The 18,975-nt window shown below is 34.6% G+C and overlaps 1 protein-coding gene across 6 annotated transcripts in view; it reads left to right on the top strand.

Annotated features, from left to right (window-relative positions):
* Positions 1–1,073: 1,073 nt before the first annotated feature.
* The window catches only part of LOC108134646 (transcription-associated protein 1), a 325,375-nt gene continuing 307,473 nt past the window's right edge, over positions 1,074–18,975 (top strand). For 4 of the 6 annotated variants that reach the window (XM_041710012.1, XM_041710013.1, XM_041710014.1 and 1 more), the window contains exons 1-5: positions 1,078–1,219; positions 3,865–4,237; positions 18,271–18,355; positions 18,412–18,555; positions 18,616–18,819. In XM_041710012.1, coding sequence (XP_041565946.1) covers positions 1,120–1,219; positions 3,865–4,237; positions 18,271–18,355; positions 18,412–18,555; positions 18,616–18,819 — 906 coding nt within the window. In that variant the 5' untranslated portion in view covers positions 1,078–1,119. Of the gene's footprint in view, positions 1,220–3,864; positions 4,238–18,270; positions 18,356–18,411; positions 18,556–18,615; positions 18,820–18,975 lie in introns of all 6 variants that reach the window. The other 2 variants (XM_041710011.1, XM_041710010.1) reach the window with 2 other exon arrangements.

Below are 18,975 nucleotides of genomic sequence, written 5' to 3'. Positions count from 1 at the left end.
ATTGTTCCTATGGGAAAGTTTCATAGATACAGATAGGACGGACAACGGACATGGCTATATGAAACTTATATACTACAGTCGGAACGAGCCGGATCTGACGACTATAGCATATAGCTCCCATAGGAACAATCGGAAAAATAAATGAAAAAAAATTATAACTTTGCTGTTTTTCAATTTTTTGTTTAGTTCTTCGACATTTAGTAATGGTTTAATATTTTCGATTTACGGTTTAAATTTCATCAAAATCGGACGACTCTAGCATATAGCTCCTATAGGAACAATCGGAAAAATAAATGAAAAAAAATTATAACTTTGCTGTTTTTCAATTTTTTGTTTAGTTCTTCGACATTTAGTAATGGTTAAATATTTCCGATTTACGGTTTAAATTTCATAAAAATCGGACGACTATATCATATAGCTCCCATAGAAATATTAAAAATATTTAAAATAACTATCAAATAATTAAGCTGCAAATCATCATAGCTTCAATGTTTTTAAACATATACGCAAGTAAATCATTATTTTAATGTTTTCAAAAATGTTTAATTCCTGCAATAGCTGCAAGGGTATATGAACTTCGGCTTGCCGAAGTTTGCTTTCTTTCTTGTTTTTCATTATTTTTCTTTGAAAAATTTTTCTTACATTCTTTAAATTTTATGTAATAATATGTAATTAAATTTTAAAAAGTAATAATATAGATAGCTGAAAAAAATCATCACCTAGAATTGGTCGTTTCACAAAAAAACACTTTAGCACAATCGAATATCAAAAGTCATACTTAAAAAAGAAATCGTTGTAGTACAATTATAACGTTTTTTATTGCGTTGACATTAAGGTAATTCCAACTTACATAAGAACAACATTAAAACCTTCTTGGTAGCTTTTTAAAATAATGCAAATCTTAAAAGGTGTTGAACTCTTTTCAGCCATTTTCAAAAAAGATTCGTGGAAATGAACAAAAAATTAAATGGCCGCGCTATTTCTATATAAGGCTGTATACTAAAATTTTAAAATATTTTCCTCTACTTGCAGAATTTTTTTTTCTAAATTTTAATAAATTTTCTTATCTTTATATTTTAGGAAGTGGTGATTGCTAGCTCATTATCTGTAACCAGCGGTATGCTCAATCTAATGAGAAATTGTCCGAAGGAAGCCGCTCATCTCAGAAAAGAGCTACTAATTGCAGCCCGTCATATATTTGCCACAGACTTGCGTCAAAGTAAGTTTATTTGAGTTGTATACCATTTTACTGACAGTACAAAAGTTGAAACCCAATACGATGACATTCTCCAATCTTCAAAGCAGGGGTTCTCACGCCTTTGCACAATGAGCATTTTTTTTTTAAGCTAGATAAGTTTGCTGGGGGGCTATACACAAACAATTTTCGCACTTATCCCTGACCCCACAAAAAATTGTGCGCGCCTTTTCGGCTGTTTATTCGATTTTCTGTTTCCTGACTCATTTTCGAAAAAAAATCGAGGCAAAAATGGCGGCAAATGTGGTCAAATACCGCACCAAACAGTAAGTCGTTGTAAAGGTTTCGGAACTCCAAATGCGGCAATTCTGCAATTGACTAAATTATTTGCTCAGCACATCGCAAACAATACATGCGGCTTTCGTTTGGTAAGGAGAAGAAAACTGTTTAATTAGTAGTCTTTTTTACTGAAACTCACTAACTGCCCAGAAAATAGCAAAACTCAATCGTGGACCCGGTTATAATAATTAAATTGGATACCGTCCGAAAGTAATTTAGTATAAATTGAAGTGCTTTTATGTAATGTCTACTAATAAGCATTGAAATATTTCGTATATCAGGACTTTTAAGGTTCGACCAGTTTCGGTATCAATATAAATTATTATAAATTTTCTATAAAATTCTTCAGTGCGCTGTGTTTTTCCGTATATTATTTTTAAACCATCATAGCTTCAATGTTTTGAAACATAAGTTAGTTTTGTTGTTGATCCGGTGGGTGATGAGTCGCCGTCGATATCAGGAACTTATTTTTCTTCCTCTCAGGCGAACGGTATGTCCGCTGTTGATTGATGGCCGGCTGGCCGAAGGTGTCCCAATGCTGAATTAGGATGATGTGGTCAACAACTTTGGTTTTGCTGGCCACAGTAAACTACTCCCCCTTTTAAGTTAAGGCCGCCCCCGGTCGATCCTAAATCTGCAATCACTTCTTTTATTTGGATGGCAGATCTTTTTGCCCTACTAAGTCGCTGGTAAATAAGACCAATGCAGATGAGCGCACAGCATATTGTTCCTACAATAATTGCTGCGAGATACATTTGGTTGTCGTCAATTTCGTCTCGGAACTCCTTGATAAACTCCAAGTCTCGTTCACTCAAGCGGTGAATGTACGGGAGGCTGAGAACATCTTGGTTGGCAGTGATGTTCAACAGGGGGGAACTGGCTGCCCCTGGAGTTCTCTTCTGGGCGTTAGCGTGATTGATGAAGAGGGTTTCTTTTATCATGGCCTGTTTATCGAAGGTGATAAGGTGAGTGCCATGTATCCAGACTTCTGTCCCATTGTCCACTCGAACATTGGCAGACCTGTCGTTGATGATTACGATCCCTTGGTCCACGTATGTGATTGGGTGCAGGTCGCTCTGTCGTGTTCGGCAATGCGCCTTCCCACCAGCATGCAGTTCTTTGGCGCATGAACTCTCTGCCAAACGGCAGAATGTGGCTCCCGGTGACACGGAGCAGTTTTTAATGGCGTTAATTTCTCCGCCGCATTCCGCTATAATGTTGTCTGTTATCTGCAGCATTCTCTCACTATGAGCGACTGGAAAAATAGTTATCTTTCTGCATGCTAATTATACCCTTGCAGAGGGTGTTATAATTTAAGTCAGAAGTTTGCAACGCAGTGAAGGATACATCTCCGACCCTATAAAGTATATATATTCTTGATCAGCATCACTAGGCGAGTCGATCTAGCCATGTCCGTCTGTCCGTTCGTCTGTCCGTCCGTTTATATGCAAACTAGTCTCTCAGTTTTAAAGCTATCTGCATGAAACTTTCCCAAAAGTTGTCTTTCTATTGCAGGTAGTATATAAGTCGGAACGAGCCGGATCGGGCGACTATAACAGATAGCTCCCATAGGAACAATCGGAAAAATAAATGAAAAAAATTATAACTTTGCTGTTTTTTAATTTTTTTGTTAGTTTTTCGACGTTTAGTAATGGTTAAATATTTCCGATTTACGGTTTAAATTTCATAAAAATCGGACGACTATAGCATATAGCTCCCATAGGAACAATCGGAAAAATAAATGAAAAAAAATTATAACTTTTCTGTTTTTTAATTTTTTGTTTAGTTCTTCGACATATAGCTATGTTTAATTATTTCAGAGTATGGTTTAAATTTTATCAAAATCGGATGTCTATATCATATAGCTCCCATAGAAATAATAAAAATATATAAAATAACTATCAAATAATTGAACTGCAAATCATCATAGCTTCAATGTTTTTCAGCATATACTCAAGTAAATCATAATTTAAATGTTTTCAAAAGTATTTAATTCATGCAATAGCTGGAAGGGTATATGAACTTCGGTTTGCCGAAATTTGCTTTCTTTCTTGTTTTTATTTAAAATCGTTTATACGCATGAAACATTTACAAATGTGTTTTTTCTATTGAAGGTAGTATTTAAGTCGGAACTAGCCGGATCGGACGGCTATATCATATAGCTCCCATATTGATTTTATACGGATTATTCTGTCGGAAAAAGCTTTAAATCTTTAAGTTATTAATTTTTAATCTTAATTGGATTGAAATTAGTTTTAATGAATAATTCCTTTCGCCTGATTAAAACCTTTTACTCAACTGAAACTATATTTTTTTTTTTTTTCTTTTAGAATTCATTCCATCAATTGATAAACTATTTGATGAGGACTTGCTTATTGGAAAAGGGATCACATTGGACTCGATTCGCCCTCTCGCATACTCAACACTAGCAGATCTTGCTCACCATGTTCGCCAAAGCCTAAGTTTAGACGTATTAATTAAAGCAGTAAATCTTTTTTCAAAAAACGTTCATGATGAAACACTTGCTGTGGGTATACAAACCATGTCTTGCAAGCTTTTGTTAAACCTGGTTGATTGCTTACGACACCACAGTGAAATAGAGCCTCAAAGATCTAGAGCTATTCTTTCAAAACTTTTAAAGGTTTTTGTCAAAAAATTTGAAACTATAGCCAAAATTCAGCTTCCATTAATTATTCAAAAATGGTGAGTACAACACAGGTTTCGGAACATAATACATCATGATTATAATACATAATGGGTGAAAGAATTCAATTGGAATTTGAAACAAAAAATTCTTATCCCTATTAAAGGCATACATAGTTTGCCTTCTCTTTATATATATATATATGCTTATGCTTAAAAAAATATCACAACATTTAATCGATTGTTTTAATATATCCCCAAGAAATTTTCCTGCATATTACTGAAACGTTTAACAGGTGTTATTCCTTAGACTTTCATTATATTTCTATATCAAATGTGAGATCGTGTTTCAATCAGTCAAAAGACTCGAAACAATGAAAACCATTATATGAGGCAAAATCCTTAAATTACGCAAAAAAAAAAAATTATCGTTTTTATGGCAGTTACAGGATATGGTCGTCCGATCGGCAAGATTTCTTACCTTGATAAGTTAACACATACCAAAACACGATTTGGAAAGTTTCAAGAATTTATCTCATATGCTGCACAAATAATAAGATATATGGCAACTATAGTGTTGAGGCACACCCATTTCTTAAACTAAATTTTTTATCAAAAAATATAACTTACTCCTTGAGTTTATAAAATAAATCTTACTCCTTGAGTTATATTTTTTCGACTGAAAAGTGGAATAGAAATCGATTAAGTGGACTGCAGACAACATTTTAAGATTTTGTTTCAATTTGTACAAAAATAAAAAAAAAGAAACGCATACAAATTAATGTTAAAAACTCACGCTACCTCTTGCCTTCGGCTCTCAAGTTGGTCCCTACGGTTATCTTTCCACCGACTCTTTGTAAAAATTTATTTGTTTTTTATTTTTGTACTTTCTTTTTAAACATATTATTGAAATGTTAGAACCTAAGCTTTGATTTTTACGAGAGAAAGCTCTATTTTAAACTAGTACCACATCTTTCTATGTTACTTTTTGAACGCTGAAAAATACTATCCCGCGTTTCCCTTTTGAATACATAAAATGAGATTACTTTTTACAAGAAAACGATCTTGTTCCTGCAACATTTAAGATATAGTTTACCTATTTTGACCAAATCTCAAGGTATTGGTTCTGAATACTCTGCTAAAACCAGAGATTTATACTCAAACTTAAAAAAAAAACAAGAAAGGAAGCAAACTTCGGCAAGCCAATGTTTATATACTCTTGCAGCTATTGAAAAAGTTAAATACTCTTTAGAACATCTAAAATTCGGTTTATATGCGTATATTTATTATACATTAATACATTAAAGCTATGATGAATTTCAAATTAAATATTCGATCTTTGCTATGTCAGCTATATGATAACATTACCCGATTCGAATAAAATTAAAAGAGTAATTATGGTTTTTGTTAAAAATAAGTAATACAATTAAGTATTAACCAGACAAACCGCAATGAACAAATAAAAATGCACACTTAGATTTTATGAACCGCACGCTCATAACGCCAGAAAAAAAGTGAGCGAGAATATCGAGAGAGTAAAAGAACAACGAACAGGCGAGAAAGAATGAGCACATTGGGATGTGTGTCTACCCAGTCGGAAAAAACACGCTTTCAGGATGTGTTCTTTTACGCTTCCTTTGCTTGCGAAAAACGCATTCCAGATACCTGAAAGCTCCCTTTCCTTTTTGTTCGAGACGGGACAAGAAGCAAGCCTTCTTTTAGGACCGATCTAAGAACGAATCTTAATGCGTTCCATTGTAAGGTAGTTTCAACTTTGGAAACGCTCGGGTTTCCCTTCCATTTGTACTTTACGAGCATTCTTTAAGCATTCTACAGCGCACTGTTAGAATGAACATAGACACGTTCCTCGGGAACCTTCCTGGATAGCTTCCAAAGCAAGCATTGCGCAACACATGTAAAGAATGAATATTGATCCCTTCCACAAGAACACATTTAGTATGATTCCAAAACATGCCTTCTAATAGTCTTACCGAAGAATGCAAATATTATCGTTCCCAAAAAAACTATTGGGAACCGTTTCTTTTTTCAATTCCAATTTTTATTTATTTAATTTTTTTTTTATAAACGTTTGATTTAAAATTTATGGTAATTAATTATAATTACTATAATTACTCCAGGTCGTTTTTTTCTTTTCTCATCCTTTCTGCTATACTTTTAGCCTTGTAAGTCTTGTTCTTAGTCCTAGTGAAGGCCAGTCAAAGGTCTTTTATGTGGTCGGTTAAGTGGTAGCCGTCCCTCCTTTGTGATGTAATAATGAGAAAATATAATATAAAATATAATAATGAGAAGGAAATATGTAATTTTTTTAAAATATGATTGTAAGTTTGTAAAACACTTACCGAATAATGTTTAATTTAAATGAATGTAGGACGCAAGACCTTCCCCGTCCCTAGTACCGCCATAATTAAGCTCAATTTCCCATATCCTACTGAAGATCTAGATTTTCCGAATTCAAAAATTTTTAAAAGTGCATCAGTGCGTTGAACTCTAGTAACATTATTATTATGGTACCATTCTAATAATTTTTCACGGAGATTTATAGGTATCATACTCAAAAGAATAGTTTGATGCACTTTTATCCGATTCGGGTTCACATAAATTTGGGCATTCATTTCCAGAATTATTTTCTGTATCAAAAGTAAGAGCTCTAGCAGCCGATTGATGAAGCTCTTCCTTTTGTTTTTTTGTTAAACGGTGAATATTTGACAGCGACATTCCCCTCATTTTAAATTATGTTAGTTGTGTTTATTTTGTAAAATATTTTTTTTCAATTAAATCATAAAATTTTTTATTTATGTAATGTCTAATTTTTTAAATTTATGTTTATTTTTCTTAAATTTTTGTTCACTTAATTTGTGTTCTTAGGACCACCCTAAAAACACAACTTGTATGTAAATGTTAGTCCACCCTAGGAAGAAGTAAAAGTAAGAGAGAAAAAAGACAGCACACAAATAAACAAAACGAGTTCACAAAACAAAAAAATTTAAATTTATGAAATATTACCTTTTGTCTTGAAATTGTTTTTCTGGAATTAAACGAAAATAATATTTAAAACGCATTAATTAAATTAAAACTCCACACACAGTTTTATGAACAATTTGTTTACATTTGTTTTGACCGTACACTGTTTTTAAGACTGTTAATAAGTGTTCATAAATTTAATATTTTTTTGGCACAGGTACACATCACATATTGTTTTAATTTATCCATTGTTTGGTTCATGTTATTTTATTAACAGTATTGGAACTCCTATTTAGTTTGTTTATATCAACACTATACTTACTTGAAAATTAAAACCGCAAAGAATATATTAATTTCACAGATCACAGAGGCACCAGCTATTCCAATTGGAAATCAAAATGCAAGTGGCGAGAAATGCAAAAGAAACGAAAAAGACCTCGCGCTTTCTTGCATTTTCTCTTTTGTTCTTGTCGTTTGCTTTTTAGAGTACCGTTTTGTTCGGTTACTCCTTGTGAATACAGTGACGGAGAAAACTATAGCGCCGGCAAATGTAAAACAATAATTCAAAACAAAATCTCGCTTTGAAAAGAAATCATGTAATCGTGTATATATTATTACCTAAAATTAAAATATATAGAAAACTGATTCAAATTAATAAAATACCACCAACATAACAAAGCGTTCAGATATTGTTTTTAAAGATAAAAAGTTCATTAAGAAAAATAGATTAATAGCCTGATTCCATTGCCGCATTAAAACGTATTTAGCCAAATGCGCATTTATTTACACAGGGAATCCCATAAGGCTAAATGCCGCATTTAAAATAAATGGGATTTTTAAATGCGATTAAAAACCATTCGCCCCGAACGTTTTTAGAAAAAATACCGGAAAATACCGATGTTATTTTCTTCGTGCCACCACTACAACAGCTGTTTTCTATAAGCAAGGTTGGCGCAATTTTTGATGTCTTTTGAATTTAAAATCTATTTTGTATATAAATTACTGAAACCTAGAGCGCACGCTGCAAATTCTGCTCGAAGTACCATAATGCATTACTGCTGGATCTCTGGCATTAAATAACTCTCACATATACGGGTATCCTTGCCCTTTTTAGAAACTGTGGTGGTCTCCATTGCAAGCTTCTCTTCTTTGTCGTCCAAGTTGGCAAATGTATCGGTCGCAATATGGATGTCCTGCTGAGCATTACAGAGTTTAGTCTACTAAACTCACTCATGTGCAATAATTTAAATTATTTTCTTTTGGATTTGCCAAAACTCAAAAGTATACAAGCCCAGATCAGCTGTTAGTGCCACTCACATGTCGGAGTAGCATTTACTAAATGCTAATGCGCCAATGGAATCAGGCACATTTAAAAAGTCCACTAATGCGGCAATGGCTATAAATTAGTTTCCCATTTTTTTTTCCATTCCGAAATAAGACTTCTTTTTGCGTTCTTTCGTAAGCGAGGTTTTCGGTGAAAAACACGATCTCAAAAATATCGGACGATCGGCAGCGTTCGGTTTCAGCTTTTGTTTACATTGCAAAAGAAGGCTTTTTTATGCATTATAGTAGAAGGGACGATTTCATAAAATCTCTTTAGAATGCATAAACAATACTTCTTTATAGCTTCTCACATTCTTTTTCGCTTGCAAAGCATGCATGAAAGAAGCTTTTTTTATTGGAATGCGTTCTCTAACTTCCGACTGGGTATTTGAACACGCAAATTTCAACCTGTATAACATTTATTTATTTCGCTTTCGCCTGAACTTTAAGAATACTCAAATAGCTTTAAAACTGGGGGACTAGTTTGCGTAGAAACGGACGGACACACGGACATGGCTAGATCGAATCTCCTAATTGCCGCGCACTCCAACCCCACGTTAGAACCCTTGCTTTTTAAGAATTGAATATTGTTACATATATCTGCATAAATTGATCGCTTCCTGGTAGTTTTACCTAAATAACATTTATTTATTTCGCTATCGCCTGAACTTTAAGATTACTTAAATAGCTTTAAAACTGGGGGACTAGTTTGCGTAGAAACGGACGGACAGAAGGACGGACAGACGGACATGGCTAGATCAACTCTCCTAGTGATGCTGATCAAGAATATATATACTTTATAGGGTCGGAAACGTCTCCTTCACTGAGTTGCAAACTTCTGAGTGAAATTATAATACTCTCTGCAAGGGTATTAAAATAGATGGTAATTGTTATTATTTCTTTTTAGGTATGGCCATACCATTTCCAAATAGAGCATGAAAATGTACATAGATTATTTAAACGTTTTTCAATTTTTCTATTAGTTTTTCGACATATAGTAATCGTTAACTATTTCAGAATTACGGTTTAAATTTCATCAAAATCGGACGACTATATCATATAGCTCCCATAAGAACAATCGGAAAAAAAATGTAAAAAAAATTATAACTTTTCCGTTTTTCAATTTTTCTATTAGTTTTTCGACATATAGTAATCGTTAACTATTTTAGAATTACGATTTAAATTTCATCAAAATCGGACGACTATATCATATAGCTCCCATAGGAACAATCGGAAAAAAATACAAAAAAAATTATAACTTTGCTGTTTTTTAATTTTTTTTATTATATAGCTATATTATATAGCTCCCATGGAAATAATAAAAAAATAATATAAAATAACTATCTAATAGTTGAGCTGCAAATCATCGTAGCTTCAATATTTTTAAACATATACGCAAGTAAATCTTAATTTTAATGTTTTCAAAAATATTTAATTTTTGCAATAGCTGCAAGGGTATATGAACTTCGGTTTGCCGAATTTTGCTTCCTTTCTCTTTTAATTTTTTTTTAGTTCTTCGAGATATAGTAATTGTTAAATATTTCAGAATTACGGTTTAAATTTCATCAAAATCGGACGACTAAAACTTAAAGCTCCCATGGGAAAAAAAAAATATTAAAAAAAAAATTTAAAAACTTAACTTTTATATGTATGTAATTTTTTTAGAAATTCTTTATGATTAATTAATAATTTGACAGTTCAAAATTACGCTTTTAATTTTATTATAATCGGAAAACGATATCATATAGATGCCATAGAAACTATCAAATAAGCTTCAAATAGCTTCAATGCAAACATACACGCAAGTCAATCATAATTGTAATGTTTTCAAGAATATTTAATTTTTGCAATTACTGCAAGGGTATATGAACTACGGCTTGCCGAAGTTTGCTTCCTTTCTTGTTTTATTGAGAACTTATACAGAGTGCTTGGATTAAACGCTTACATATTGCGAATCAGTAGATGAACAATCAATAAAATAGTCAGCTCATAGGGTCTTTCCCTTCCCTTATCATCCCGTTTTCTAAAAATTAAAAATAAATACGGAGGTTACAATTTTTTTTGAATTTTTGTTACGTAGGTTTTTCTAAGACCACCGGAATTTCTACTTGTATAGAAAAAAATGTGCTTCATGTCGGCAAATAACTGTAAATTGTTCGCATCAAGAAATAAGGAGCATTCATCAGATTGAAGTTGTGGACATTCAAATAAATGTTAAGCAGTATTGAAAAATAGGTTTCTTCGGCTTAGGAGATTATCTCTACTCTATCCAAGTATGCAGAAAACAGTGCATTTTTCAGCAGTTAATATATATCTTACCACCCTCTGCTTATCAGGGATATAAATGTTGCTTACAGCCACACTTGGGCATGCACATCAAATAATTAGAAGGAAACAAGGATGAAAAACTAAAAACACCTTTTTTCTTATTTTGATCTTGTCAAACGGTCAGGAAACCACCTAAACAAAACCGAAACGATAAAATTGGTTGTTTCTTGAGAAAAGACCGTTAGACTCACTGAGCTATGTGGACGGTTCAGTTCTGACACTTTGGTCAAAGGGTTCTAAACTGAGACTTTTTTTTGGTGATTGAAAAACGGTCAACTGTTATTTGCTAGCTCTATTACTGACTCTTCTCCAAAGCCCGAAAATAATCGACTACCCCCACGTCGCACAGATCCAACTGGCTTAAATACAAAAAATAAGTAAGTTCCCATTTTGAACTAGCCCCGCAGCTCGACATCAAGGACGACATCGATTGCTGTGCCGGCGCACTGGAATCTGTACTAGTCGCAGCAGCCAATATTTCTACACCACAAGAGAAAGATATGCAGACCAGCCGATACAAAAATAATCTTCAATTTAAACAGCTATATTTGGAAAAAGGACGTTTGAGACGTGCATGGCAAACCAGTAGATCACCAACCTCGATCCACAAATTCGTTTGATTACTCTTGATTACTCCAAAAATGCTAATTAACCTCCCAAACTGTGCAGTTTAAGCCAGTTGTAAATTGTTCAACGGGATCATTAGACTTGACAACTTCCCAAAAAAGTTGAATAATCCGTAATCATAATGATGACGATGCACAGTGGCCGGTTCCATAGGCCATAAGTAAAATCAAAGTCAAAATTTTGGTTTTAAATGTACCAATTCTTATTTGTAATTGGTCTAGCTATTTGAATTTATTCATCTTTTTGTTTTGCTCTATCTGTCCTCTTCAAGAACAGCATCGAAAGAGAGGGCATAATATGCATTGGGTATTTAAAAATGTTTTAAGCTTTTTAAAAACAAGTTTTAGTGCAATGAAAGTGCTTAATATTATAAATAAAGGTTAACTTCCGTTTTACAAAAAAAGTATATGTAGTATGTGTTGTGTTTTGTGTAAATCAATATTGTATTTAGTAAATAATTGTAAGCTTTGTCTTTTCTGTGTTTGATTAGAGTTTTAGTTGTGATTGCATTCTTTGGCACAAACAAATCTTTTTGTATAATATTCTTAAGCATTTTAAGAATATAAGAATGTTTAATTTAAGTGTCGAAAGTTGCCGAACGGCTTGCAATTATACGAAAACCTTAATTTAAAAAAAAAAAAAACGTGCTTCTGTTTGTTGTAGTTTGTTGCCGTTTATTGGTTTGTATTGTCGTTTGTTATTATTTTTGTATTATGTTTTGTGTTTATATTCTTTTCTTTAAAATAATAGTTTATTATTTCCTTAGGAGTGCCAATTTTCACTTTTTCTAGATTTTTGGTAAAAGTTTCAAAGCGGTTGCCCCTCTAAAAGTATTTATAACCGCGGATCCCATACAAGATCGACCAATGTGCGATGCCTGGCAAAGATCATACACAATCAGCTTCGTACAGACCAATTAGTTTACTCTCGTGGCTCTCAAAACTATTCAAAAAAGGTCTTTTGACGAGCATAATCCCGGCACAATGTTATCCCGGCAAAATAATTTGGCTTTCGAAAAAGTCATGGAAGCATAGAGCAAGTCAAAAGAATAATATCAGAAATATGAACAGCATTTGACTATCGGGAATACTACAGTCTGTCCTGGTAGTCTAATGTATAAAATTAAAACGATCTTGCCTACGTACGTACCTACAATAGTCTTCTCAATGAGGTGCAACGATACAATATCTGTCTTCATCGTTTTGAAAGCTGGAGTACCTCAAGGTAGCGCCCTTGGTCCAATTGTGTTTGTCATATACATATCGGATATTTCCTCGAACAAGCGTCTAGCAACATCTACATTCGGTCCGGATGCACAATTCAAGCAAAAGCTGTTCTAGTTAATCACCTCGTGGTATTGGAGCTGTGGTTTTCAGACTGGCGTATATAAATAAATGAGCAAAAGTGCAAACATATAACGTTCACTCTCAACAGACAAACATGTTCCCCATTGACAGGCGACTTACTTGGCGGAGACACATCGAAGCAAAGAAAACACATCTAAAACCAAAAGCTAATAGCCTTCACTGGATTATAAACGTCCGTTCACCATTTTAAGTTTTCTTTAGAAACAACCATCCGGTCCCGGCTATCAGCTGATAAATGGACTCTTCAATGAGTGCAAGAGTGTTTTCAACATTTCTTTAGGCACGTTGCTATTCTTGACTCCGGTCAGGTCCGTTTGCCATTTGAGCAATCTCGAATTAGTTTCGGAATTTCTTTGGAAATCGCCAGACGACGTTTCCTTCAGCATGAGCGCCGATTAGAACGCTTATCGTACAACAAGAAAATGTACACCGATTTTATGCATAGAACTTGGCCGCATTCAACTTGCATCTTGCATAATCAACCACAATGTTGGACAAATACAGGGTTGCCCATATTCGACGGACCCATCTGACGACGCCATAACTTTTGACAGAGATGCCAGATCGCTTAATGACATACCGCGTTTGAAGCGTCAGTCCAAGCAGATTTTTACCATGGAACAATACACGCCACGCGAGAGTCATCGAAATGGCCGAAGATGACGATCAATTTTGGAAAAAAACTATCATGTCCGATGAAGCCCATTTCACATTGAATGGGACCGTAAATAAGCAAAAAAAAGCCACCGCGTTCGCCCGATTTGACGCCGCCTGACTTCTTCTTGTGGGGATATTTGAAGTCTAAGGTTTACGTTAACAAGCCAAGGGCCCTAGCAGAGCTCAAGGACAACATTCGTGAAGAAATAGCCGCTATTCCGGCCGAAATGTTGGCGAAAACGATGGAAAATGCTGCAAAAAGGGCACAATACGCCATCAACGCCAGAGGCGGCCATTTGAAAGATATCATATTCAAAAATTGATGTAAACAAATGTTCCAAGTAGACAAATTAAATGATTAAGATTGCCAACCGCCAAATTTTTATTTTTTTCTTTGATTTTAAAAAAAAAAACATGGGTCCGTCGAATATGGGCAACCCTGTAAGTTGCGTATTGTCTTCGAGGCCTCAGCAAAAACGACTTAGAATCTGTCTCTCCAACAACAGCAGATTTGGAGCTGTTCAAGCGAAATTTTAGCGGTGAGAGTAAATATCTAAAAGAATAATAATTCAAAATGAATGGCAAAGAAGTGACAACGGCCTTGGAAATGTCACGAAAGCCTCAAACGGATATATTTTGCTTCTTCTTTGAACTTTCGAAATCCGAAGCGACCTCCAAGGGGGAATTATTTCCATTATTGCAAGTTTGACCTCCTCGGACTCCAATCATTATTAGGTAAAACATTTTTGTACAAGTACTTTGGAGGACTAATCTTGAGTGGAAAGAGCCACTGCCTACGCGGAAAGCTGGCAGCCAATCGAACCGGATTTACACATGTTAAGCCACATTCTGTTTCCAAGAATCATCTATTTCTGGAGTGCGAGATACGCGCAGACGCCTCAGAGCTTGCGTATGGGTGCACCTATTCAGACTATCTAACTGCCAAGACTTGCTTCTTTGCGAAACATGAAATAAAATTAAGCTTATCATAGCCAAGAAGGTAACATTTTGGTCAGATTCAACAATTGTCATGCACTGGCTTACAATGCACACATCCCAGCTTAAGTGTTTTGTAGTCAATCGGATGTCAACGATTGAATGTCCGCGAACATTTAACGGTGAGTTGTTCCGAGTAAGGAGAATCTACCGGATTTCGTACTGCAAAAATGAGCAGCAACAGATCTTCAAACAACAATTCAATGACGACACCTGGTCAAAGGAAAATTCTGTCCAACTCAGCGAATAATTCATTAGAATTGCGTAAAATGGATTCGGATTCGTGGAAAAGTTCCATACAAAAATTATATGGCCGTATTTGTCTGCTTGCTACCAAAGCAGTTCATGTTGAACTCTCCACTAATACCTTTGTCTTATGTTTATAGCTCTTATTTATTTATTTCGCCAACGGTATTCACTCCTTAAGTGGCTACTTCTATATTTATACCCTTGCAGAGGGTATTATAATTTCAGTCAGAAGTTTGCAACGCAGTGAAGGAGACATCTCCGACCCTGTAAAGTATATATATTCTTGATCAGCATCACTAGGAGAGTCGATCTAGCCATGTCCGTCTGTCCGTCCGTTTCTACGCAAACTAGTCTCTCAGTTATAAAGATATCTGCATGAAACTTTCCCAAAAGTTGTTTTTATATTGGTAGTATATAAGTCGGATCGAGCCGGATCGGACGACTATAGCATACAACTACCATAGGAACAATCGGACAAAAAAAATTAAATTTGGTGTTTTTTAATTTTTTTTTAGTTTTTCTAGATAACCATTACTAGTTAAATATTTCAGAATTACGGTTTAAATTTCATCAAAATCGGACGACTAGCATATAGCTCCCATAGGAACAATCGGAAAAATAAATAAAAAAAATTATAACTTTGGTGTTTTTTAATTTTTTTATTAGTTCTCCGAGGCATTGTAATGGTTATATATTTCAGAATTACGGTTTAAATTTCATCAAAATCGGATCACCATAATCTAAAGCTCCCATGGGAACAATAAAAATATTAAATAAAATTTTTTTTTAATTTAACTTTCTCATTTTGTAATTTTTTTTAGAAATTCTTTATGATTAATTTATAGTTTGACATTTCAGAATAACGCTTTTAATTTTATTAAAATCGGAAAACGATATCATATAGCTGTCATAGGAACTATCAAATAAGCTTTTAATAGCTTCAATGTAAACATACACGCAAGTCTATCATAATTTTAATGTTTTCAAGAATATTTAATTTTTGCAATAGCTGCAATTTTTGCAACTTCAGCTTGCCGAAGTTTGGTTCCTGTATTGTTAAGATTATGCTTACGCACTAACATTGAAAAAAATAATCGACCAATTTATGTTTGAGATCAGACTTGCTTTAACAATAATAAAGTGCGAAGTTTATTGCACTCACACTAGACTCTATAAAGTGGCTCGTTTTGGGAGTAATTAATCCTGCGTAACTCAACAATTAAGGGAGCCAATTCTCGGAGGTTCCAAGCAGGAGCATTAAAGCCTACTTTTGACAGAAGTTCTTGACAGTCAATGATTTCACCCACCAGGTCGGCGATGAAACAGATGGAGACAATTCTTCTGCTACTGGCAAGTGTGACAACTTAAGGGTGAGAGAGCGAATTTTAGAAAGTTTTTCTGTAGCCTTTCTATTCTATTTATATGGATATTGGCTGAGGGATTCTAGATAAAAGCCGTGTACTCTATTTAAGAGCGCTCAAAATGTTGAGTAGAGCGCTAACCTCGTATAGGGATGCATGAAAAGCGCTGAGTTCCGCTTTACAAACCCAAACATAGCGTACACTTTATGCATGATATAGTCAAAGTGCGCTGAGGAATTAAATATGGAATAAAACATTACACCCAGATCTAGGGATTCTTGTTGAACATTTAAGGGCTGACCAGCAATACTGTATGTGGTTATAAGATTGTATACGCATTAACTGTAGCTAACATACAAGCATGTAATCATGTTTAGCGGAAGAAATTTTTCCATGAACTCAAGGAATATAAGTCTAACTTCAGTGATAGTGAGTCTGCTGGAGTTTCGACTTCTTTGAAAATTTTTAAGTCATCTGCATAGAGGAGACACTGAAAAAATTTTGAACGGCACATTATTTATAAAAATTATGAAAAGCAGTGGTCCTACATCACTATCCTGCGGAAGGCCAGATCTTGCCAATTATGGTTCCGAAAATGTTCCATAAGTGTTCACTTTTTAGCTACGATGGTTTAGGTATGATCTTATCCAGTTTAATATTGCTGAGTGTATGCTCAACTGAGAAAATTTTGCCAACAAGGCACCGTGGCAAACTTAATCGAAAGATTTAGCGAAATCCGTGTATATGGTATCAACTTGGCAATGCTTATTAAAAGCTTGAATGCAATAGTTGCTGAACACTGCCAGGCTTGTCGTGGTTGACGGCCATGTTGACAGTTGCTTGTGTACCTTTGTAGAATAAGCGAATGTTTGTACGCTCAAATAGCTTAGAAATATTACTAATTTTAGCAGTAGGACCCAATCACACTTTAGGCTAGAATATTCCTTAAAAGTGCTTCTAGAACCGGGCTCGGAAACCTCACAATCAGACTCCCGGAGGGACTATATCACACGTTGCAACTCCGCAGCAAATGCTTGACGCCGCAAGCCAACATCACGCATGGACAACTAATAACCATCCACGATAGCAACACTCCACCTCAGCAGAGGCTTTTTGGCCGAATGTTAAACACTTCTGCTGGAGCATATGGATGAGTCAGAGTTTCTCGATTTAAAAACGATGAAGGGAGTCACTCGCCGTCCCATTTGCAAAATATATTTCGCCAGCGGCTCAGTCCTGAATTGGGTACTTATATATAGAATATTATTCTTACGCACTAAAATTAAAAAAAAAATAATCGATCCACCTATGTTTGAGATCGGATTTACTTGACAGTTTTTTTTATCACATGTACGTTTGAAGGCTCTATAAAGCGGCTCGGTTTGAGAGCAATTGGTCTTGCGTAACTCAACAAAAAAGGGTGCAAGAGAGCGGATTTCAAAAAGTTTTTCTGTAGAATTTCTATTCTATTTGTATTTATAATGGCTGGGAGATTTCAAATAACAGCCATGCGGCTTAGATAGTACAATTGTGGAATATTATTGTTAAAGCATTTAGGATGATTTGAAATATATATGCAAACAAGATCCACTTTACTGTAACTGAAACGAGCTTGCACGCTCGTCACTGACCTGAAACCTTGTATACAGCACCGAAAATAGTTCAATACAAATCTTGGTTGATCTCTGTATCTGTTTCAAGGCGATACAATTACGTTTTCCGATTTGAAATAAACCGCGGTGCTGTTGCTGCTCTGCCGAGATGGCCTTAGGGAAGGGTCATTTAAAATGGCTTGGTTGTTTGGTCCCTTCAGAATGTTCCAGTTTTCGGCGGGGGAATTTTTGATCTGGGTGCATTCTGTTGACAATGGCCAAGTGAAGCTGCCTGTGTAGACCAAAAGCTGAAATTCTTTGTTTAAGCGGGACTAAGGAGGACGATTCAAAAATTATATTTGTTTAGTCGAATCACAAAATTCGATATCAGGCATTTTATATGTTAAAATTCGAAATCGGCGGTGGAGTAAATAGCAACGCTGGTTTGTCCTGACCTCCTGCTTAATTTAATCTAACTGTTGATTTTGGTATTAAATAAGAGAAATGAGGTGGCAATCAAAACAATTCCAAGCTTTCTTAGTTAGCAATTAAATCGTTGAGTTTTCTTGTAAATTGAATATTGAATTCTTTGTTTTTTTTTGACATTTAAGCAAAGGACAATCTTTTTGTGGACCTTCGACAAATTCTTCAAGCCCCGCTTCATTGTCGCTTATAAATGTGCCAGATCTAAAGGAGGTATGTATTATGGCAAAATTATTTGTATAACTGTAAACCAAAATGTATTCTTCTAGGACCAAATATCTAATGAACCAGCAAAATCGTCCGGAACTGGAATACAGTGGGTTAATTCCGTAAATGTAGCTGAATTTCGAAGCTTAGTTAAAACTCTTGTTGGTGGAGTTAAAACAATTACATGGGGTTTTTTCAACTCTAAGGTATGTTTTTTTTTTTTTTTTAATTTAAAGCCTTAACATTATTTATAAATTCTTAAAAAGTTTCAGATTTCTGATACGGGCCTTCCTAATCACGAAAAGCTGTTTAGTCCTGACATTTTACACTCATATATTGACTTGGTCCATTATGCGATGGAGGCTTTAGATATTTATACTATAAACGTTAATCCAAATCAACAGAGAACCTCTGGATTGATATCGAGAAGTAAAGAAGAAAAAGAAGTATTAGAACACTTTAGTGGCATAGTAAGTACTAAAAATATTCTTATTTTTTCATGATTGTTATTTTATTGATTCCTTAATAAGATACTTGATGCGCCCAAAAATTATAGTTCAATATTCTTATAGATATTTAAGACTGGTGAAAAGAAAAATCATAAATTAAAAGAAGTGCATGGCAAA

The sequence above is a fragment of the Drosophila elegans genome, unplaced genomic scaffold (genome assembly GCF_018152505.1).
Source record: "Drosophila elegans isolate 14027-0461.03 unplaced genomic scaffold, ASM1815250v1 contig_684, whole genome shotgun sequence".
NCBI lineage: Eukaryota > Metazoa > Arthropoda > Insecta > Diptera > Drosophilidae > Drosophila > Drosophila elegans.
Note: the sequence above shows the minus strand (reverse complement) of the source record. Positions and strands in the feature narration are given on the sequence as shown.